This window comes from Lynx canadensis, chromosome F1, assembly GCF_007474595.2.
Source record: "Lynx canadensis isolate LIC74 chromosome F1, mLynCan4.pri.v2, whole genome shotgun sequence".
NCBI lineage: Eukaryota > Metazoa > Chordata > Mammalia > Carnivora > Felidae > Lynx > Lynx canadensis.
In genome coordinates, this window is record NC_044319.2 from 44,937,200 (window position 1) to 44,962,628 (window position 25,429).

The 25,429-nt window shown below is 33.9% G+C and overlaps 1 protein-coding gene across 1 annotated transcript in view; it reads left to right on the forward strand.

The window, feature by feature from the left end:
- The window catches only part of KCNT2 (potassium sodium-activated channel subfamily T member 2), a 198,164-nt gene that overhangs the window by 49,679 nt on the left and 123,056 nt on the right, over nucleotides 1-25,429 (forward strand). The window contains exon 7 of the mRNA XM_032591711.1: nucleotides 13,888-13,996. Within this exon, the coding sequence (XP_032447602.1) occupies nucleotides 13,888-13,996 (109 nt within the window). The remainder of the gene's footprint in view (nucleotides 1-13,887; nucleotides 13,997-25,429) is intronic.

Below are 25,429 nucleotides of genomic sequence, written 5' to 3' on the forward strand. Positions count from 1 at the left end.
AAGTAGAATGAGTTGCATACAACATTTAAGTAGAAGGACATTTATTAAATTTTATTATAAGGATAAATGTAGAAGGAAACAACAATGTCTAGCCATATGAGAATAGATACACAAGATACATGGATGTGTGTGTATATGTATTTTCCAACCAAAAGTCATTATTAGATTATATTAAAATGAGAGGCAATACAAATGAAATAAGTAAGATATGGAATTACTTAAAGTAAGGTAACAATTTTATTAATATAATTCATGTATAATGAATTTTATTTCATTTTATATAGAAACATATTATTAGCTAGAAGGTGATTTTGCTGATAATGTTGTTTTTTAATTTGTTTATAGATTTTATATTTTACATTTTTTTCACACAAGGTCCAAATTATTAAGTATAATTAATGCCATGAAAAATTTATAAATCGTTATATCTAAGCAGGGAACATGTTATTCACTTAATTACAGCTATAAAAATTATGTTTGTATAGACTATAATAATTTGTTAATGTGAACTAAAATATCATTATTAGGTAGGTAAAAGATAATGTATATAAATTTATGAATCTGTGAAATCAGCATATTGTTATATTTTATAACCCATGACAAATGCCATGTAATATTTTAATATAATAATAACTTTCATTGGTGCCAAGTTCTCATTTAAGCCATCAAGCTATTCTGTAGCCGTATATTCATAGAGACAAAACTGATGATCAGTCAGTACCTACTTCCTTATTGAGAATGTTAACTTAGCTTCCAATGAAGGATGAAAAATAAGCAAAATTAAAAGTGATAGCTGTTTTTAAAAATCACCAAGGTGAATGTCATGAGCTTAGATAAGTTATTTCCAACAATTTTTGGAAGTTTATGTGTTTGAAAATAAGAAAAGAAATGTGTGGTCTGTTGAAATTGTAGATTAGTAATTTTGATGAATTAGCTCCTCCTTGGAGTGTGTATTCAATATTCTTTGTTTTTCAGCATACTAAGACTCACTTTTGTCAAGAACTAAAATAATAAGTAAATAAATAAAATAATACATCCTCAGTTACCATAAGAGAAGTTTTCCTGGACGTGGGCGATAAGCTTAAGATGATTATCTAGTGTAATTTCTAAGGTGAATAGTATGTGTCCTTTTATGATTGTTAATATGCAGTGCCAATTTGCTCTTCAGAAATGTATAACTTACTTTTGCAAAAGTAAGCAATATTCCTTTTAACTCTTGGCCCTTGGGCAAAGGAAAAATAATATTAAGAGTTATCTTATTATTATTATAGTTACACTAATATTGGCAGCCAACATTTATATAATGCTTATTATGTGCAAGGACTACTGTTCTAAAACACTTTTTGTAGATGAAGTCAATTAGTTTTCATCACAACCTTATATTATAAAGTAATATGTTAGTTATCTATTGCTGTGTAACAAGCACAAAATTCTGTGGTATAAACAATAAACATTTATTATTTCACAGTTTCTGTGGGTCAAGAATTTGAGAGAAGTAATAATCAGGGTATTTATGATGTTGCAATGAAGATGTCAGTTGGAACTACAGTTACTGAAGGCTGGACCTGCACTGGGAGATCTGTTTCCGGTGTGGTTCACTCTTTACTCACAAGTGCCAGTACTCACTTACTGGGAAGTTAGTGCTGGCTGTTGCAGGAGGCCTCAGTTCTTTACTTCTTGGACTTTTTCTTGGGGCTACTTGAGTGTCCTTACGATTGTGGCAGCTGACTTCTCCCAGAAAACATTGACCTAAAGGCAGCAAGGCAGAAGCCACAATATCTTTTATGACATAGCTCTGGCTATCCCACACTGTTATTTCCACGATATCCTATTGGTTACACAGATCAGCCCTATTCTGTGAATACCAGGATGGGAGAACCACTAGTGGCTGTCCAGGAGGCTTGCTACCATAAGTAGATTTTATTGGTATAGTTCACTCTCGAACAACACGAATTTGAGCTGCATGGGTCCACTTATATGTGTATTTTTTTGTCCAATAAATATAGGACAGTACTATAATTATATTTTCCTTATCATTTTCTCAATAACATTTTCTTTTCTCTAGCTTACTTTATTATACGAATACAGTATATAATACGTATATTATACAATTTCTGTGTTAATCCACTGGATGCTATTGGTAAAGCTTCTAGTCAATGGTAGACTATTGGTAGTTAAGTTTTAGGGTAGTCAGATATTACACGTGGATTTTCCATTTATGCAGAGGTTGGTGCACCTAACCCTCATGTTGTTAAAGGAACAGTAGTATTCTTGTTTTACAGATGAGGAAATTGAGACACAAAGATATTAAGTAAAGTGCTGATGAAGCCATTATACTAAGTGGTGGAACTAAGCCTTTAATCCATGTTCTCTGTCTCCAAAATGTGTGCTATTGAGAGATATGTGATTGCTGTTAATAGTTCATTTTAATTTTCAATTATTGATTACTGACAGAGCTGTTCATTCACATGTATCTATTGTCCATTTAATTTGTGTGTTCATTCATGTGTAAAATATAGCCCCGAACTCTTACTTTCTATAGAGGTGACTATTTTTCTTAGTGAATTATAGAGGTTTTTCATACTCTTAAGTTATGAACACTTTGATTTTTTAAAAATTGCATTGTTTTTTTCAGTTTTCAAGTTGTCTTTGGATTATGTTTATGGTGCTTTTAACTAACAAAAGTTTTATCTCTTTTTGGCACTTTTGTGATTTTTGCCTCTAGATTGTCCATAGATTCATCATTTAATAGTTCAAATCAGTGTACTTTCCAGAAGTTACTTCCTTTTAGACAGAATTTGTAGCAGCCTCTAGAATTGTCCCTTAAGGTCAAAAAGAGTGTGTGGAGAGTGAATGACTAAAATGTCCAATTTACTTTATTTCTTGGAATCCGTTGATTTGAATATTATATTGAAGAATTGTGGGGCTGTTTGGTGGAATTTTGGTGATATTGAGGCCAAGTAGGGAAGGACTCAGCTAGACAAAACATTTGGCTCAATTACCCATGAAATCAACCTCACTTTTGCATTGAGGAATTCCTTTTAAGTTACATATGCCCCCAGTAAAACTCAAATTTCAATCTTTGTCCTTTGCTTTACTTTGTGAGATGTAGATGACCATCTAGTTGACAGTAGCAACTATCTATCTTCGATCTATCTATCTATCTAGCGAGCGAGTATACGTATATCTAGCAGCGTCATCGAGCAGCAGCGCGCCCCCCCAGAGCGCGCGAGCGCTCGAGGAAGCGAGCCCCTATCAGCGAGCGATCGAGCGGAGCGATCGAGCTATAGCTAGACGACTAGCGATCGATCTAGCATCATCTATCGTCATCTCTCCCCCCTCATATCTATCATCTATCTCTCTATCTAATCTATCACCTATCATCCATCTATCTATCTATCTATCTATCTATCTCCTATCTATCATCTATCTATCTTCTATATATCATCTACCTATCTATCATTTGTCATTTGATACAAACATTTTGGAGGAAAAGGGAAAGATTTGGTTATTATGGGAGACTGCCAAAAGGCGGGCAATAGCCAATAAGTATGTATTAAATGCCTAATATAAGTGATGAAGTGAGAGCTTCTTCTGAAATTTTGTCCAGAGTAATGACACTAGCAAAAACAGCTGTCACAGATTACACATGACAACTATAAATATGGCTATGGGTTGTCATTTGCCTGGGAGGATCAGATAAATCATAGCATCTTCTTGTATTGTTAAAGGAAAGGTGTACACTCATATAAGCTCATATTTCTATTTATTCTCCATTTTTCTAAAACAAAAATATTTACTTGGTATAGAAATTTATAATTTACTGCATGGTGTCCTATGTTAGTTCAATCTGAAATTTATATTTTTATAAGGTAGATGTAAATAACTATACCTATTTGTCTAATATGTTACTAAGCATAGTTGCCTAAAGACTACATGCTTAAAGGCATGGGATTCAGACTTGTATTTTGTGACTCCAAATCTAATGATCTTTAAATAGAGTACAGGACAACATTTGTAACATTTTTCTACTTTATCATGCACTTTTACAAGTGCTAAGATATTATATTTAATCTTCATAGAATTTAATCTTGATTCAGAAGATCCATTTTCCGTTTAATTGGCAAGAATTCCTTGAGAGTTAGAGTGAAAGAGGTATGTAATGGAGTATTTACCTGGACTTGACATCATCGCAAATACTTCCAGTCTTATTTACACAATTCAAATCTCACAATACCCAGCCTCAATCTTCTGTGTTTCAATTTTGCTTATTCAACCATCCATTACTATCTAAACACACTCCTTCTGCCTCATTATGACTTTTAGTGCAGTGCTATTCAAAGTGTAGTCCAATGACAAGTTTTAGTCTACAGACTTTTGCTGGGCTACAAGTACATCAATTGAGAGTAAGCATTTAGAAACTTTGATAGCAATTTGACATCACTGTGACATCCAAGGGCATAATCAATGTGTTATCTCTTTGGAAAGTGAATAGACTCACATCAGAATCATAGGTGAGTGACACATGGCATGAGTTCTATATCAGCCATGCACAATAGACATGGATGGTGTCTGCAATGGGTTGGAAATGAAGAAGAAAAAAAATACTGGTTCTTCATCACAAATAGCTGAGGAGCATTGTTCTAATGCATCATCAATCTGGATTCTTCATGGGCCTCTCTTTCCTTTCTTCTCTTCTGCCCTCTTTAAACAACCTGAGCTCTGTGGGCTGTCATTTCAACCAAACTCATATCACTATAGTAATTTCCTTTATTTTTGAAAAGAAAGCATACACACAACAAGATCCTACATAGGTGGATCCTTTTTTTCCTGCTCCTTGGCTGAGCACCGCTGGGGAAAAAAAAATCACTTAGAGGGTCAGATTCATGTCCTCGTAAACTCATTTGGGCAGCTCAGAAGCCATCTTAACAGAGTGGAATTTTTTCTTATCAAAACACTCTTTTGCTCTTGCAGTTACAATTTCAACTTTATCTCATTTTTCCTAGTTTTCTGAAAACAATAAGTGGAAATTTCCTGAAGTTTTTGCTACCATATCTTCCAAATGTTACTTCATTTTCACTTATTACTCCCTGCTTTCCTTCTATTACAATACACTTCCCTTTAATCTGTATGCTGGATCTCATTGTCTCATAGTCTGTCAGCAACCTTGTAATATTTTCTCTCCTTAATCCTTAGACCTTTCTCATTTTTTGTTAATTTAGTTTCCATAAAAGTTTATTCTCCTACCTCTGATTTTATTTTTGAGAAAATTACCTCTGTCCACTTTCTTCACCATTCAACTAATTTATTCTTAATTTACCCTTAAAATCTTAGTTTATTTTTTAAATTCTTTAAAGTTTATTTATTTGTTATTTTTGAGAGAGAGTCAGCAGGGGAGAGGAGGGGAGAGAGGGAAAGAGAGAGAATCTGAAGTAGACCGCACTCTATCAGTGCAAAGCCCGATGGTGGGGCTTGAACTCACAAACGGTGAGATCATGACCTGAGCTGAAAGCAAGAGTTGGATGCCCCAAAATCTTAGTTTAAACATCACTTCCTTGGGGATGCTTTTGTTGATTTGCCCCAGGGCAGGAAAGGTGTCCTTTTGTATCCCTTTATAGCACCTGCATTCATTCATTCATTCATTCATTCATTTATTGTAACAGTTATCACAGTATAAAGGTATATTTGCTACTAATGAATATAGAGATCTTTCAAAATCCCTTTGTATCAGTGACTCAAATCATTTTAGTCCAGCTGTGATTTTAGTGTGTGTAATTACGAAGTGGTGAAATTGTTTTCAAGGTCAAATTTGACTTCATTCCTTCCAAACTCCTTCATGAAATGGTGGGTTTCGAGGAACATGGTGGTTGTATTTTTTTCAGTCATCAGTTTAATTTAGTGGCTGTTTGAGCCATTTGTCCCTCTGATAGCAAGCAGCAATCTTTAATGTGAGTTCAGGAGAAGGAAAAACCACTTGAATATATCACTTATTTTAATGTGTTCGGTAAATGAATTTTAGAGTTGTATAATTTTTGTGGAGTTTTCATAGGTAGTTTGAATTTAAATTAATAATGAGTTTAGGCAAGTTATTTTACCTCTGAACATCTGATTCTTTATCTGAAAATGGTTTAACACAATATACATTATAGAGCTTTTGTGAGGTTTAGTAAAATATATACACATACACACATATATAAACACATACATATGTACATAAAAACTGAAATGCTGGTTGGTATTGTTATTACTATTAAGATGATTAAATGACTATATCATTAACCCTCATGACATCAATAACTATCATGAGCTAGTGAGGAAAGAATACTTTTGGCTAGAACATAAAGAAATAAGGATTCTGAGGACAATAATTTTTCAAAAACGATTAACTTCTGTTTTCTGACATGTGTAAAAGAAAGAGAGGTTAATAGAATTAAACTTTTGCACTAGAGTACAGGAAACTTGATTCTCCTTTTGAGCATTTAATTAGTATGATACTTTAAAATTGCAGCATTGAAATAATGCAGGGATTCAAGCAATAAGAAAATCAGGCAAGCTTTTTATACTCTTTATTATTGAGGTGAAATAAATCTGTTTTATAGAATATTGCCAATCTCAGATGGAGTTGAATCCTATATATTTAATATGCATTCTTATATTTAGATCTTGTAAAACTAAATGACTTTTAAAGGTTTACTTAAATCTATTCTTAGCCAGTTAGTGGTTGCATGGCTCACAATCCTGGAATTGGCAAAAGTCTCTGATGTGTGCTCATGCATGTGTGTACATATATATGTGCACACACACACACATTCATCAATTGGTTATTTTATTGATTAAAGTGACAAAATCAAAATAAAGCTCAATTGTTAGAGATTATCCATTCTCTTCTAAGAAGAAAAAGCAATTTTCATAGCAATCGACCCACTCATGCTTATAAACAGTATAATAAGCAAAGGATATGTGAGAGTTTTTTATAACACAATTTGTTCAGTCCATGCAATAAACTTTTCCCCTTAAAATAAAAGCAAATAACATTCAATTTTTCAAGTTTATCCTGTTTTGTGTTTCTGTTTTAAAGCTCTTTTCCAAAGGATATTTGATTTCTGTAAATCACAACCCTGCCTTGGTTTAGTGCACTTTCCACTGTTGTTACTGCTTTCCAAAGACCTGTTACCTAGCAACTGCATGGAAGAAGCTTCTAGTATTTTAAATCATACAAGAGCTCAGAAAATACTGAGGCAGACTTTTAAAAAAAGATTCTGACTTGTTAAAATGTAATTAACAATTTTATTTGCCATAAAGTAAAAGGGACTTGAAAATAGATTTGCTTCATATGTATCTATTAATTTGTATATTTAATTATAATGGCTTATCTAAAAGCCTTTGAATTTTTTAAAATAATAAACATCACAATAAAAAAGAAACCAAACATTTCACATAATCTTATTTTAAAAATGATAGTCCTTGAAAACTTTCCCACTCCTTGAGGTAGTTAGTATTAACAGTTTGGTTCCTGTTCTTACAATTTTTTGTGTTTATTCAGACATATATGTGAACATATGAACATACATGCAGAAGTCAGCATTTTTATAAGACTAGGATCATGTTTTAATTCTATAACAATAAATTTATGTTATATTGTTTGGCTACTTAAATTTTTTAAATATATTATTGGCATTATTTCAAGACAGTTTATTGAAATCTTTGTTTTTAATATGCATGATTGCAATGATACATAGTACTTGTTTAGAATTTAGATCAGCATTTCATAGTCATTGTTTACTTTTCTTCTCAGAAAATATGAGGGGTGCCTGAGTGGTTCATTCAGTTAAGTGTCCAATTCTTGTTTTCAGCTCAGGTCATGATTTCGCAGTTTGTGGGTTCGAGCCCCATGTCAGGCTCTGCGCTGGCAGTGCTCAATCTGCTTGGGATTCTCCCTCTTTACCTCTCTCTCCATCCTGCCTGTGCTCTCTCTCTCTCTCTCTCTCTTTCTCTCTCAAAATAAATAAATGAACTTAAAAACAATTCTATGAGGCATATTCCATTATTATTCACATTTAAAAATAAAGCAGATTAGGCTCAGAGGGATCAGTGTTTGCCCATGGCTTGGCCCACTTAGTGGTGGTGACACCACTTGATCTCATGTGCTTATGCTTTAACAGCAAGCCACGGACAAGAAAGGTCTAAAGTAAATACACAGAAACTTCAAAAGGTTGAGAATATATGAGATGCACGTAATTTTGAAAGAGGAAATGCTTTCTTCAGCAAGGGAGGGAAACGAGAAGCCATAAAGAAAAATGGACAGATTTTATCATTGCTAAGGAGTTATCTCTGTCTACATAATCAAAACTGGGCTTTTGCCATATATGTGGTCTCACCAACAAGAAGGAAGGAGTTTAGGAAAAGTGGTTTTGCCCACAAAAAAACAATACAGAATTTGGACAAACTTAGTCATGTGACCATATCTAACGAATGGGAAGCTGGACAATGTAATTTTTACCTGGGCAGCCATGCACCCAGCTAAAATTTGGGGATGAGTGAGAGGAAATAACAACTTCTATTACTGAAAGGAAGAAGGAGAGAATGAATATGGGTGACAGCAGTTGCAGCCACAGTTCAAATCGTTATTCATCTAAGCATTTGTGTACGATATTTCCCTTTACATTAAGATACTCATCCATTAACACGCACACGAATAAATTAGTTAGCTGCCTCCACCCCAATCCCATATGAATATAAAATAGTGAAACAAGATAATTGTAATAAAATATTCGTGTTTGGAAAAAAGAACCAGAGACACACAACAGTTATTGGCCCATAGCAATGATGAAATCCTGTGGGACATGAATGGCAGAGACCTTGCAGTAAATTCCTTATCAGATACTCATTCTGCTCTTAGAGAATAACTCTTTTGTCTATTCATAACCATGTCTCCTTGTGCACTGTTCTATTCTCTGTGGCCTTAGAGGAAGTTCAAATTGGAGCAGATTTCTTTCATTCCTTTCCCTGTGTCAGTAATTGTTTTCAAAGTTCTTCTCCAAGAACTCTCTTAAACCTGACTTATACTGGCTTTTGTTGTCCTGTTCATGTCTCCTTTCTGATTATAATGGCAGCTACTTTGGCATCACTTGAAACAATAAGTTTGAGTGAGAAGGCTGCACTTTAATCTGATTCTTGCCACAGGTCTGGTTTTATTGGTTTGGGAGAAATGTTAATGGAAGGCCTCTGATGAAGATGCTGGAAGAGTATCATTTGCTATTTAGGGTGCAATTCACTTTTTGGTTCTGCAACTGTCCAGATTCTTGGACTCTTGATTTGGCTTTCTGGCTTTAAGCAAACAGTGCCCTACTTAAGAGAGCTTTATTCCTTTTTCTCTCTGCTTGCAAAGTGATCAGTTCTTACCTGAGGTCATCTTTCTATATGTGACTAAAGTCAGCAAAGTGCTACCACCACTCATTAGTGTTCTTATCCTTTCCAAACATGTTTCTAGACATGTTTCCATAGATATGTTGTTTCTGCAGATAGAGTGGAAAATGGATAATAAGGAAAAGTAGCACTTCTGTTACAGGCATAATTCTACCTTATACATTTCAATAGTACTTACATTTTATATAACTTTGTCTTACATTTGTAATTATAAAATTATTTGATAAAAACTGGCAGTTTGTGACTTGAAATATCCCAAAAAGGAAATACTAGTAGCTGATAAAACAATTGAGCTCAAAAACGCTCATTCTCCATGTTCACTCTCATTCTTTTCCAAACTGCTTGGTCATAATATTCAATGATACTGGTAGCCATGAAAGTGATTCTCTCAATGCCCTAGACTTGTGTACCTATAATTTCCCTATTATATATGTTCTTGTTCACCATCCTAACTCAGCATCCACATCCAGAAACACACTCTACAGATCATGTTATTACCTGTTAATGTGATGCCCCCCCCCCCATCTCTCTTCTTTGACCGCTGCCACTTATCATTCCAGTTCACATCCTCTAATCGGGAACTCCAGCTAACTCTTCACTACAATGGGAATGACATTCATTGTTTCTACCAAATGTTTACTATTAGTTACAACTGCAGATCCTGCCTTCTGTTCTTAACCTGTATGAATTCCATAGCACACCATTATAATCCATTATTATAATTCATTCTCTGTTCATTGAACTTCTGTACATAAGTTAGACTTGTTTGTCAGAAGTTAACGGTGGTGAATTCTTTTTGACAGAAGACGGTGTTTACTTCCACACATTTGAATGTGGCCAGAGGAAACAAAATAAACGAAAGACAATCTGCAGACTATTCCCACTTTACATTGATCATCCCTGATTTCTTAAACAACTATGCTGTATTTTCTTCTTTCACTTCTATCCTCTTACTGAATCATCATTTCCACCTATTCCACCAAGAAAATAGAAACGTAAGAAGAAAAACAAAATTTTCGTAAACTTCCACCTACACATCTACCTACTTACCTGTATGTACACACATATGACCTTCCTTCTTTCCTGTTATTATAGATGACCAGTTTTAGCAACAATGAGACAGAGAAGGGTCATAAAAAGATGGTATAGTATGTTAGTAAGATTACCCAAATTCTGGCACTCTATGATGTCATTTTAAAGAATTTGAAATATATCCTATAAGTGTTAGGATTCAAGAATGGTCATTAAACCATTGGCTAATCAAACAGCCCTATCCAGTCATTGGTGATAATGGAAATGTTCTGTATTTGCAATGTCTGATACTGTAGGAAGTAGCCATAGATGTTATTGAGCAAGTTATTGCTATTGAAATATGGCTAGTAAGATGGAGAAACTGAACTTCTGTTTGTATTTTGTTCTAATTTATTTAAATTTACATACCCATATGTGGCAGTGGCAATTCTCATTGGACAGCACAGTTTTACAAGGGTAATAGGTAGAATGCTGAAGTGTTGGAAGACAAGAAGAGCAATTAAGAAGTTATTGTTGCATTTGTCTAGGTGAAAGATAATCAGTGTTTAAATAATGATTCAGGATCCCTTAGTGTAGTTCTAAAATCCAGAAAATATCAGGGGGAAAAAAAGCATTTCTGTTGTTAGTGAGATCTGACCTGACCTGAAATTATATGGTGGCAATTCCAACACTGAATTTTATTTTTTCCACTAGTATAGGTGTTGACACATTTAACTGCAGAAATAATATTTTAAAGCATAGGTTGCTTCCTAGATGTATTACATTAGGTAAGGTAGATGAGGCACATTGCCTTTCTAAAATCTAAAAAATAATAATAAAATAAAAAAAATAATTCTAAGAGTGGATATCTGGCCCTTAAGAATTATGGATAAGGATTGGAAGCCTGTAGCAAGTCAGGAGAATGGAATGGATAGAGACGGCTTTAGTGATATCAGTAAACCTTGGCTGTCGTATGACATTGGGAAATGAGGGTCAAAGTAGCAGGAAAGAATCAGTTTCTCAGTTCAGGTTAGGGGACAGTGATTAGTATTTTAAAAATGTCTCAGAAGGAGTCATATATTTGAACTTAAGAGGAGAGGTCTAAAGATATATTCACTTCTGTTTTACAGAGTGGGCTTCAGTTTTCTGTAATTTATGCAAAAGAATATACCTAGTTGAATATTCTATCATATTTCCCTGTGTTGATCAGCCATATTGACTAAATCAATTTCTGTTTTATGAAAAGAATACTGACTTTTTATTTTTATCTAACAAGGAATCCCATGATAATTATATATTAACTCATTTGTCTAAGTGGTTTTCAACCAATGGCATTTCAACCAGTGCCTCCTTTATACAGTAAATATTTTGTAACACTTTCTTTACTACCCTGGAATGAAATTCAGAGTAAATATAAGTATCTATGTAAACACATTTAAAATAATAAATATATTAATCATAATTTGAAGGAGAAACAAAGGGGAATAATAATGTATTTCAATACGTAAATGTGCAGGTATGAATACTCAAGAAAGCACAATGGAAAGGAGAGATACTTGCACCATTAAGTATGTGCCAGCTACTGACATTGCTAATATTAGTAATTAAACATCTTAAATTTGTATAAATGACATACAATGCCAAACAGAATAAAATATATTTTCTCCTAATTTACACAGTATTTGTGTTCCTAGATAATTTAGTATACAGTTTTGCCCCTTGAACAACATGGGTGTTGTTGCAGCAACCCCTTACTGCCCTCTCCCCTCCCCCGCCACATGCCTGGCCCTGCCCTGTACAGTCAACTTTTGATTCCTCCAAAACTTTAATAGCCTACCATTGGCCAGAAGCCTTACCAATAACATAAATAGTTGATTAATGCATATTTTGTATGTTATGTGCATTATGTACTATATAATTACAATAAAGTAAGCTAGTGAAAAGAAAATGTTAAGAAAGTCATAGGTAAGAGAAAATACATTTATAGTATTGTACAATATTTACTGAAAAAAATTTGTGTAAGTGGACCTGTGCAATTCAAACCTGTATTGTTCAAGATCTATGTCTACTGAAACAGTTCCAAACATACTCTGTATTTATGTGCAAAGTTATCTCCAGTAATGTGCGCTTTGCTGATGGGGTAATAGACACTGTAAAAGCAGTAAAGAAAAAAGAGAAGGCAGAAACATTGTTAGCAGATGCTTGATTTTTCTTTTTTTTTGATGTTGAGTAAATCCTGAGATGTAACTGTAGCAATTTCTTCCATAAAATGTAAAAGAAAAAGTAAATAAATAAGGAAATGAAGGAAAAAGAAAAAAATAATGGGCTCTTTCATATGGTAACTCATGAAACCAGGAGTAAGTTTATTATTTATCTGTCCAGGGCATTTGCTGCACCATTTCCCAAGTAATTTTTTATGTTTCTTCATCAATGGTGTTGGGTATGTGTTCATTGTATAGATATCTGACTCATCTACAATTCAACCTTCTGTTTCTTAATTTAGCTAAAACTATTTTCTAAGAATATTTATTATCTTAGAACTTTACACATTGTCTTTACTTCTAATGCCAGCTCTAATTGTTTACTTGGGAAGGGAAGGTTTTTTCCCCAAAGTAAACAATACCTTGTTCACTTCTGTCAAATATGACTTCTGTGGAAAATTGCATATCTGGCATCTGAGCCTTCCTCGCTCTATGAAAGTAAGGGACGTGGGCTGAGTACCCCCCCCCCCTTAATGTGGCCTGTACCCTTTCATGTACCACCATATTTGGCACTCTATTGTTTTTATGTAACTGAACTTCAATTGTTGTTTTTTATGTTTCCTGATTGTACCCTATCATCTTTTGAGTTTATGACCGTAGGTCTTGAGGTCAAAGTACAATTAAACTTAAATTTATTTTAGCATTAATCTCTATTGCTTGATATTATAGTTGTTTGGATTGTACAAAATCTATTCCTATGTTATGTATATGTTATCTACCATGTCATTTAGTAATTCTGTGTGCTGTGTGACTATGAATTTGATAAATTGATAATGCTTTAAATCAATACTAATACATTTTTACCATAGAATTTTTATCAGAATTAAAGGAAACTTTATACAGTCCCAGATTTATTTTCCAGACTGTACCTCAAATCTATCTGCCTCTCATCTGCTTGTCCAGAAGAGGCATAAGAAAAGTAAGCATTTTGCCAAAGGCTGCCTATTTCACTAATGACAGAACTGGGGTTAGTATCCCCTTCCCGCTTGATCACTTAACTCATAATCTAGTACTCTCTCTTTTGAAACATTTTTTCCTGGGGAAAATTGCACACGTAAAAGCATCTCTAAGACAAGTGTCTTTGTGTTGAAACTTTTGTAATTTTATTTATTGTTTTATTTTAATATTATTTAAAAATACTACTATCCCAAGGTAAATTATTCTTATTTACCTATTTTATTTCAAACAGATCATGTTGTTTGTGAAGAAGAGTTTAAATACGCCATGTTAGCTTTAAACTGTATTTGCCCAGCAACATCTACACTTATTACACTTCTGGTTCATACCTCTAGAGGGCAGTAAGTATATTTTTTCTTTAAGATAATGCATTTTAAATTAAAAAAAAAAATAATATAAGTGTAGTTATGTGATTTAGAGGTATAGTAAGCCAAGATATACAGCTAGATATGTACTAACACTTGTATTTGTATGAATTATCTTCATATGACAGATGGATAGATACATAGATGGATAGACAGACAAATACAGACCTGTGAAGGGGAAGACCAAGACATAGAAAATTGACAGAGATTTGCTGTTTTTTTTCTAATGAATCTTGAGATAATTTGTTTCATCTTAAATTCTAAGTGTCTACATCATTTGTTAAGTCTAGGATTAGGGCACTGTTTCTATTTTTGAGATACTTAGGAAATAAAATTTTTAGAAATGAGATGATGAGAATCATTAGTATGAGATCTGAAAGCTATTTTGTCTTCTATTCCTAAGGTAAGTTCTTATTTCAAAGCTATATGTACATAATTGACATCAAAATTAAATTTTTATAATTATTACAGAATAACAAAGTATTTGATAAAACTAACAAATGTAGTATAAAAGAAATCACTTTTTATATGCATTTTGAGGTAGATGATGGAGAGTCATTATCATCAGACCAATTTGTTCTATGATAGAGTTTGTATTTGACTCAGATGATCAAGGAAAGTATAATCAGTGAGTACAGTCCCACTCTTATTTGAAGAGACAACGTTGCATTGCATTTCATACCTTTTCCTATTCTTTATTTGGTATTTTAGACAAAATGTTGATTTTATAGGAAAATTTTACTGTGGTGCTTGTGATTGTGATTATTTAAATTTAGTAAGTTAATTGATATTTAAGTGAAGTGCCAAGTCAAATAAATCAAGAAAAAAGGAAAATTCTTTTTTGGGATTTAATACCAGGTGGAGTAAGTTGCTAATTGGAAATAGCAAATGCCCTGCAATATGTCCAGGTAGATTTTACTCTCTTACCTCTAATTATGTCTCTGCTCTACTGAGATAGTAAGATTGTCCAAGGATTAATTTTCTTAAAGTTCGAAATGAAAATATTTCTATTCTGTGCATTTGTAAGCCTTTAATTTGTGCAGTGGAAAAGATGCAACAGGGTCATGAATGAATTGTTTTTCCTTGAAGAAAGTATGCAGCATTTTGATGAAATTAAACACTGAAAACTATTTTAACACCAATGAATGGAACATTCACAGAACTCATCACATGGGCTCATTATTTTGCCATACCCTTTTTGTCATAGAATCATACAACTTTAGAACTGAATATCTAGTCTCACTTTATCGTTGTAGAAAGGATAAAATGTGCCCATCAACACTAACATACATCATTACTCATAGACTGGTTGAATTACGCTGTTCAAGTCACAGTAAATACTATTTATTGGCACATACACTATTGCCCTAGTGAACACATGCACTTGATATAAGCTAAAAAAGAATTTTAATGACCCTTAAAATAGGACTTTTCCCAATATACTTTAATTAATTTTGTCTTATTAAAAAAGAATGTTGTTGAAGACCTTGTTACCACATAATTAAGGATTGTCCATGAATAAAATTGACCAGCAAAATTATGTCACAATAAATGCGATAGTCCACCAGCATAATTTTCTTCATAGCAACTTTATTGAGACATAATTCACACGTCATAGAATTCAACTGTCTACAATGTACGATTTAATGTCTTAGTGTATTCACAGAATTTTGCAAACGTCACTGCTATCTAACTCCTGAATCTTTTCATCACCCCATAAAGACATGTTCTATCTTTTAGTAGTCACTCACATTTTCCCACAACCCTTTCATCCCCACACAATCATTAGTCTACCCTGTCACCATAGGTTTTCCTATTGTGGACATTGCATATTGCATATAAATGGAATCATACAATATGTGCTTTGTTTTTTTTTGCTTGTTTTGTTTTGTGTTGTGTTTTTGGACTGGCTTCTTTCACTTGACATAATGTTTTTAAGGTTCATCTGTGTTGTAATATGCATCAGTACTTCATTCCTTTGTACAACTGAATAATATTTCATTATTTGGATATATCATATTTATTTTTTATTCATCAGCTGATGGATATTTGGGCTATTTCCAGCATTGTAAATAAAAATGCTTTTAACATGCATGAAAAGATTTTTATGTGGACATATACTTTCACTGCTTTTGTTTATACTGCAGAGTTACATGGTAACTCTGTTTAGGAACTGCCAGAATGTTTTCCCAGGAGACTTTAACATTTTGCATTCCCACCAGCGAGGTAGCAGGGGTCCAATTTTTTTTTTTTTCACAATCTCAGCAACACTTGTTATGGTCCAATTTTTGATTATAACCATCCTAGTGGATGCAAAATAGTGTCTCACTATGGTTTTGATTTGAATTTCATTCATGGCTAATAACCTTGAACATTATTTCATCTGTTTATTGGACATTTGTATATCTTCTTTGAAGAAAAGCCTACTTAGGACCTTTGCCAATTTTTAAAAATTGGGTTATTTGTCTTTGATTATTGGGTAGTAAGAGCTTTTGTATTTTCTAAATTCAAGTACCTAAATCAGATATATACCATCACTTGAACATATATAATCATCCAAACAAATCACTCAGTTTAACATATCTAATATATTTTATTAAATGTATTGTTTGACCAAGTATTTGTATTGTCTTTTGTATTATGCATTAACTGAAGATATAGTCAAGATTCACCTATTAACAGAACATGTTTGAAATTTTGCCCTTAAGCATCAGCAGAAATTAGAGAGTTCAAATATACTGAATTCATAATAAGAGAACAGACTTGGGAGGTGAATTAAGTAGTATAATGGGGAAAATGTTGAATAGTCTAAGAAATGTTTTATGCAAGGATTATCAAACCCTTAATTGAAAACAAAGCTTACAATTAATGCTCAATTTCTCCACTTTAAAAAGGAGAGATTATGCTATTAAAACTTCATTTTATAATAAATGGTGATTTTGACTACAAATAGTTGATATTCACAAGCTGTTGTGTACTATATTAGTTGGTAAGAAGTGAAAAGAGAAATTTATACTTTAGGATCCAACAAGCTGAGAAGTAAATATAAAACATGAAATGGTCTAATTTAAAAATATATCTTTAAATAAAGTGTTATATAGATTATAGTATTGAGAGAAAATAATAAATATGAATTCTGAAACTAATGAGATAAATCAAGAGTTGAGATCAAAGATCAGCTCTTTCATGACAGACCTGCCTTAGTTCACAGTGATAATGGAGTTCCTAATTCAGCTCTAGAGATAGACTCACCCACTCAAACACCTTTGTCTTCTTCTTAGTTCTCTTCTAGCCAGTGGAAATGGGGACAAAGATGGAAGTCACATATTAAGGATGAATTGCTTACCTCTGGACTTTTATAGAAAAGGAATATTAATTAAAAAAAAATTCTATCTTATATTTTGGAGTCTCTACAGCAACTTAGCCAATACCCTGACTAATATAGCTCCCATGGCTATTAGCACTCTTAACGATCTTATGTTCTTTCTTCTTGTATATTAATATATTCATTCCAGTTCTAGTTGATGTATAAGTCATAAAGTAACTTGTAGATGACTTCAAGTAAGTGGTTTCGTTTTATTCATTGAGAGTTTCCTCTGTATTTTGGCACTTCACTATTTTCCCCCCTCAGTTCATTTGCATTTGAGTGTTCAGTGCAGTTGGCAGTGGTATTCCTTATTCTTGATTAAGTTAACATTTTTATTTGTTCAGCAGTCTTACCAGGAAGATGAATGTAAGTTTATTCTTTGGACAGAAATTACTGTAGGCTGTTGGACATCGACCATGATGATTTTAAGCAAGGAAACACTGATATCAGGCCAGTTGATAGATCTGACCCATATTTCATCCTTGTCAAATTGAAATTTTTCTTTTCTTTTCAATTTATTTTCATTCAAATAATATTTCATTATTCCGTTGAAGAGGTTGAGTTTTTGGCCTCAGTGATAATCAATGGGAAAGAAAGAGAGAATCGCTAAGAAAAATACTGCAAAGTTAGAATTTACAGAACTTGGCTACTGAATAGATATGAATGTAGGAAAAGGGAAAGGAAAAGAAAAATCTCTAGACGTGTGTCTAGATGGTAGAGAACTATAAAACATGTGGTTTGATAGAAGAAAAAGGAGTTTAATATGAATATATTTGCCTCCTAAACAGATATACTTAGTGGTGGTAATTACTGCTTCTCTTGGTTCCTGAGGTGGGGTCAGTGCTATTTCAGGTCCATGAAATAGGGGTCAGGTAAAAGTAGAAATAGTGGGGATTTGGGAGAAGTGACAACTTAAACTTTTCCTGTTAGGTAACAGGTGGAAGAAAAGGGGAGCAAATACAGTATAGTGCAGTGGAGTAAATAGGAGTAAGGATTTCTAAAACAAACCGGATGGTAAACATATAGATGATTTAAGATGGATGGATGCTGAGCAAATGGGCTTAGTAGGTCACTGGTCTGTGGGGACTTCTGACAAAACAATTCTGGACAGTGGAGACTTTCTCATTTTGATAAAAGATGAACAAACAAAGAGATGATAAGAAAGCGAAGCCTGGTTGAAGGCTACCACTTCATTAGGTTTGTCCATGAAGATGAGAAAGAAAAATAATGAAAGCTCTATTGAACAGAAATGTTAAGGACAGCTTTTTCTAAATATGTTTCATGCACATCTATGTGTATTTATCTGTTTATTTTCTTTTTGCTTTTAAAGTTTAATTAGTAGGGTAAGTACCAGTGAGGAGACAGAGATTGAAAATACAACCAGAGGGTAGGGGATGGGATCTGGAGAATGTCTGGAATATCTCTACTTAGTAAGGAGAAGAATCGTTTCTTCCTTAAGAATGGTAAGGAAAGGGGTAGCTTACAGTAATTTTATTTATGCACAATAAAGAATATTACACTGGCTAAAAATATGTTCTGCTCTACATAACAGCTAAAATTAAGGGTGGTATTTTATTTTATAAGTGAAATATCTGGGGATCAGCATCTAGAGCAGCTTATCTGACTCAACAGTGCACCCAGTTCTTTCCATTTTTTTTTTAAATTACAACATTTTAGCCAGTAGACTTAATCCTCAGGATTCTCTCATCGTAATCACAAAATGTCTGCTTTGGTTCAGGCTATTCTCTTCTAGGTAGGAAGAAGGAGAATGACAAAGGAGCAAAGTATTGCCAACTGAGACTATTTATTAAAGCTTTCCATGAAGTCCAACCATTGCCTTTCCACTTTTTAAGATACAGTTATAGTTTGCATATTAGGATATGAGTTTGATTCTACTTATGTCTATTAGCAATGTAAATAATTTTAAATAAAAAAATGTGTGTATATATATATATATATGCTTTGTGTACATAGACATATATACACACATATTTACTTACATTTGTATGTTTACTTTTTTAAAATAATTAGGTTACATATCACAAGAACAAAAGATAAATCAAAGGATCTTATCTGAGGGTATATTGATTAATACAAATAGTTGTGAAAGCCTAAGTTTTATATGTGAAATACAGTGAAGGTCATTGCATCCTATTAGAGGGGGAGCTAAAATGTGGTGACGCAAACTTGGCCCTATTAAAAAATATTGTTAAGTATATCCATAGTATAGTTGCTAATTATTATTACTTCTTGATAGTTGGCCTTTTACCTGAATTTTAACGTATTAACTATCAGTGGGCCAAACCCAAGCGTGTTATTATTATTATCATAAAATACGTGGATCAGAAACTTCTCATTAAAGTGACAACTAAAACTGGACTTTCTGGGAACTGCATATCCTAGTCACAACTAATATTCCCTCTGTTTGGTAGTGTTTATGCTGCAAATGGGGCTCATAAATTCAGGGAGGAAATGTGACAGAGATAAAAGATCCCCGGTTCTGGCAGCTTGAAACAGTTGACTCACTAACCGGGAGAGTTAACTAACATGGAACTGATTACATACTCCATTTAATTCTCAATCATTTTCTATGGAAAATTTGAGCTAATAATTTTCCCATCCATTACTTTATTCATTTATTTGACAGTTATTTATTGACTACTTACTGTGTGACAGAACCATTCCAGGTGTTGTGGTTTCCACAAGGAAACCAACAAAAAAATTCCAGCTGTCACGAAGCTTTTATTCTACTTGAGGAGACACGTAGTAAACAAAAATAAATAAGTTAAATATATAACCTCTCTTGGAAACAGCAAGTAGGCCAGTGTAGCTATAACCAAGGGATGAGAAAGGTAGTAAATGCTGAGATCTGACAGGGAAACAAGGGCCTTCTAGGTCATTATAAGGGTGGTGGCTATCATTTTAAAATGAAAAAATCATTGAAAGAGTCTGAGCAAAAGAGTGGTAGGAACTGAATAATAAGAGGAACAAACTCATTGGCTTCTTGGTTGAGCAAAGCAATCAAGAGATTATGCGGATAATCTAAGCCAGAGAAGTTAAACCTTGTTTTGGCAAGGGCACAAGCATGTGATGAGAAGTGCTGAGATTCTAGATGTATTTTGAAGGCATTGTTGTCAACAGTTTTTGATTAGAGTTGGGGCAGAAGGAGAAGAGTCTAGCGTGAATGCAGAGTTTTGGACTGAGAAGAGTATAATTGTGATTTACCGCAATTAAGGGGACCGTGGAAGATCAGGATTTTTATTGTAGACATGATCGGTTTAAGATACTTGTTAGACTCCCTGAATTGTGTCCAGTATACAGTGTGGAGCTTAGGGACAATTCTACATGGATGATAAAAATTTGGTTTCATCAGCATACAGACACTTTAAAACCATGAAACTGGATGAAGTCCCTTCACAGGATTATTTTGAGGATTACTTATAGCCATGCCAGACCATAGTAGGTGGGGACTCTTTGGTTCCCTCACTGGCTGTATTCACCTGTGTCAAGGGAGTCAGATTTTATGTGCATCAAAACTATTTTTTAAAATTTGGTCGGGGGCGCCTGGGTGGCGCAGTCGGTTAAGCGTCCGACTTCAGCCAGGTCACGATCTCGTGGTCCGTCAGTTCGAGCCCCGCGTCAGGCTCTGGGCTGATGGCTCAGAGCCTGGAGCCTGTTTCCGATTCTGTGTCTCCCTCTCTCTCTGCCCCTCCCCCGTTCATGCTCTGTCTCTCTCTGTTCCAAAAATAAATAAACGTTGAAAAAAATTTTTAAAATTTGGTCGGAGACAGCTTGAGGGTGGCAGGAGAGTTGCTTTAAAGACAAAGCTGGAAACCTAGAACCTTATACATATTTGTGATGGGGAAGAAAAAGACTCAGGCCATGCACACATGTATTTTATATGTAAATTAGAACATGTTCAAAACTTTGTTTGCTTATTTTTTTGAACGAAGAATGACATGAATGAACACTATATATCACAGTCCTTCCAAGCAATAAACAGTGAAGGTATATAATTTACCATGGCCAATCTTTTGAATCACTGTCTTAAGACACGGGGTTCCTTGGTGTAATGGTTAGCTTTCTGGACTCTGAATCACTGTCTTACGTATTGCAGAGATTAGGACTACATATATTTTGAAAAAGATGACTCAAATGTGTACAGTGTGAGGCATTTTACTCTCAAGCAATATATTATATTATTCAGTCATGGAATAATTTTATAGAAGAAAGCCAAATAGAATTGTAGGAGGTATAAAAGTATTTTTCTTCTAAAAATATATAGGGTTTTAGTGACCTTTTCAAAGTTTGTTTGGAAGAAATGCATTATAAAAATAAATAAGAAAATTGTTAAACTCAGTAAAATTATTTTAAAAGTTAGCAGAAGAGAAAAAGATTGAAAAAATCAGATACCAGAGAAAATGGTTAAATTATATGGCTATAAACAGATAACAGTTGCTGGCAGATTCAGGTAATAATAATACATCATTACAAAGTGTTACAATAATTTTATTTTGATTTACATGGCCACAAAAAAGAATCAATATACAAATCAATTGGTATATGATATATATGTTAAGTATTTTGAATAAATGAAAAGATACAAGAATTCCAATGATACGTTCCATAAATACATAGTAGAAATAAGGGAAAAGCAAAATTGCTTTTATAGTTTAGTAAAATCAATTTTTAAAAAGTTGCAATTTCATAAATGTGTTCCCCGGCAGGGTTATTTCATAAGAAGCCCTTCATTAAGGTACCGGGTGAGTGTGTTCTATCCATCAATGGGATCTGGAAACTGCATATTTGGGTTATTATTGCAATGCTTTTTGTAAAATGAAAGCTAAACACTATTAAATTTTGTCTGTTTTCAACGTAATTGGTCTCTTTAAAAATAGAACACCTTCATTTGTGGTTATTTCCTTAGCTTGCAAAATTTTATCATACCTCTAACCACATGCAACGTGTTTGTAAAATTATAGAAAAATAGTCTTATTCAGTTTTCTATCATGAGCATTATAATTGTGTTCATTTAAACTTAAGTGAAATTTAGGATTTCTCAAGTAACTATTTCACCAGAGATTGCTTAATAGTTTTGGGAAATCTTCAACCACAGCAGAAACACATTAAGCCAATATGCAGTGAAATTAATTTCTGTGTGTGGCATATAAATAGTGGTTTTGTTATTTCATAGAATTGCCAAATTTGTGTTCCAAGGCACAATTAATAATGCTTTTGGATGGATGTTAGTAATTTTCCTGAAAAATAAAATTAGGTGCTCAAATAAGATTGGGAAATGCTGGATTACATATTAAAATTTTAATGGCTTTAAAAAATCTTTTTATTTTAGCTAAATTTAGACTTACAGAAAATTGCAAAAATAGTCCAGAGTTCCTACATACCCTTCCCATATTAACTTCCCTTAATATTTACATCTTACATGATCATAGTGCAGTTTTCCAAATGACCAATTAACATTGGTATGATACAAGTGACTAAATTATTGGCCTTATTTGAATTTCACCAGTTTTACCATTAATATCCCTTTTCTGTTCCAGGATCTTTTCCAAGATCCTGCATCGCATTTAGTTGTTATTTCTCCTAAGCCTCCTCCAATCGGTGGCAGTTCCTGTGGATAAGATTGGAATCAGTATAAACTCATGACATTTAATACACATTTATGCAAAGATAGATTCAGAAATATAGATGTGTATGTCTATGGGTCTGTGGACACACACACATATAATTCCTAGCTCTGTTTACTTAGAGAGCCTCGAAGCAATGACAGCTCAGTAGCACTTAGCACACTTTAATGCTCACATCTCAGTTACTAAACGTAATTCTTTAATAAAAACAACCAGGGCTCCTTGGGGAATCAAGGATTGGTTGAATCCAGGATGAGGGCAGAGAAAGTGTAAGAGGAGTCTGGAAAGTCTTTTGGTGCAAGAAATTAAGGAGTTGCTCAGAAGAGTGTGAGGGGTCATCAAAATGACACAAGAAGTAACCTGAAGGAGTTCCTAATAAGCCAAGATGGGACAATTTGAGAAACAAAATAAATAATGATAACATTAGATTTTGACCCATAAAATCAAGTAAATACACTGATGTAAATAAACAGTGGGATAAATAAATAAGTGGGAAAGAAGGAATAGCTCTTTCTTACTTAAGAATTCCAACTAATAAATGTAGAAGGAAGAGAGAAATAGGAAGTCATCATTAGGCAAACAGTTGTTGTAGACAAAATCATCTAAAGGGTGCTAATATTAGTGGGTGATAATTTGAAGACAGCCAGGATCACTGTGTGGTTTCAACGTGCCTGTCCATGATATTTGATAACTATGAAAGGAAAAATTACAATTTTATAGTGAAATAACCTTCTAGACACTGCCTTAATCAAGAGATCAAGGTAAACATCACCTTGATCACCCACAAAAAGAGATGTCAACTTCATGTAATCCCTATGATGCACTAAGAAGTACATGACAGAAAAAAAGAAGTACATGACATAATTTCTTTGGTATTCCTGCCAGCATGTTCTGATTATGAGAAAAACATAAGACATACCAGTATTGAGAACATCCTACAACATAATTGACCAGTACTCTTCCAAATGTCAAGGTGGTGAAAGAGAAGGGGAGCTCAAGGAACTGAATATTTCTTTTTAAACATTTTTGTCAGCTTTATTTGAGAGTGATTTAAATATTTCAGATAGTATTTTGACTGGAGGAATTCTCCAAGCAAAATCTTTAAGAAAAAAGTATATCTGGAGACAACAAAGAGCAGGGTCAATGGCAGGTAGGGCAATATTTTGTATATATCTTTTTGTTGTTGTTTTTAGGTAAGCTCTACACCACAATGTGGGACTTGAACTCACGACCCCGAGATCAACAGTCTTACGCTCTACCGACTGACCCAGCCAGGTGCCCCTATTTTGTTGTATCTTTGAACCTCAGCAGAACTATAGGGACCTGGGCTAGAGATTGCAGAAGGCTTCATTGTTTCTCTGACCTCAGATGAAAATTAGCCATGAGACTTCCTTTGTCTATGACACTCCAACATCCAGGAAGTCCTTATTTTCAATACTGTGTTGAGCAAATAGGCAAATCGAATGTCTTTTACCATCTCCAGAAAAAGGACTGAGACAAGGGAGGGAAGCACAGACAGAGGTACAGATTAAGGTTGGAGAGTTTTTCACCTTTTAATACTGAGCTAGTCACAGAGGGCCCAGGGAATCAGTTGCCATGAGAGAGGAGGAGAAAGTTTCTTAAAAGTAAGATTATAGTTACCACCTTGACTGAAAGAAAGGAAAATGAAAAAAAAAATGTGAGGGTGGGTGACTGGACAAGCTCAAGAGTTACCTTTAGTTCTGTTGGAAGTTTCACATTCCAAAACTGTGACAGAAGATTACGTTTCGCAATCTGGCAGATCTAATCCAGTCACCCTCTTCCCGTAAGAAGCTAAAAGTAGAGTGTTTACAAGGATGACGGGCACTTGGTTTTCCTTTAGAGCAAAACATAATTGTTTTCTCCAGTTCTAATGTTTGATTGCTCTATTTCAAGTCATTGTCACTTGAAGTATAAATCTTGAAATTTATTTGATAGAACTTTCTTAAATCCGAGGCTCTATTTCCGTTAACATGTTGATGTGTATACTTTTCAGTGCTTTCAATCAGAATTGAGAATATTAACAGGCTTTTTTTCTCTCCCACCAAACCTCGAGTCTCCTTTCCATCCTTAATACCTCACACCATTAGGAACCTAGTAACTTACTGCTACTCAGACTTCCAGACAAGAAAGGAAGGTCATAGAAAGGGCTTTTATATATTTCCTTCCCCTGTCCTTTGCTTTTCCACTACGGAGCATGAATTTCACTGCATCAGGAAACTACTTTTTCTTCTAAAACTCTTCCACCTCACATTACCCTGCTCTAAAGTGCTTCAATTTTCCTGGCCATTGTATTAGTTTGCTAGGACTGCCATAACAAAGAAACTGGGTGGCTTACATTTTTTTTCTTTTTCTTTCTTTCTTTCTTTTTTTATTTGA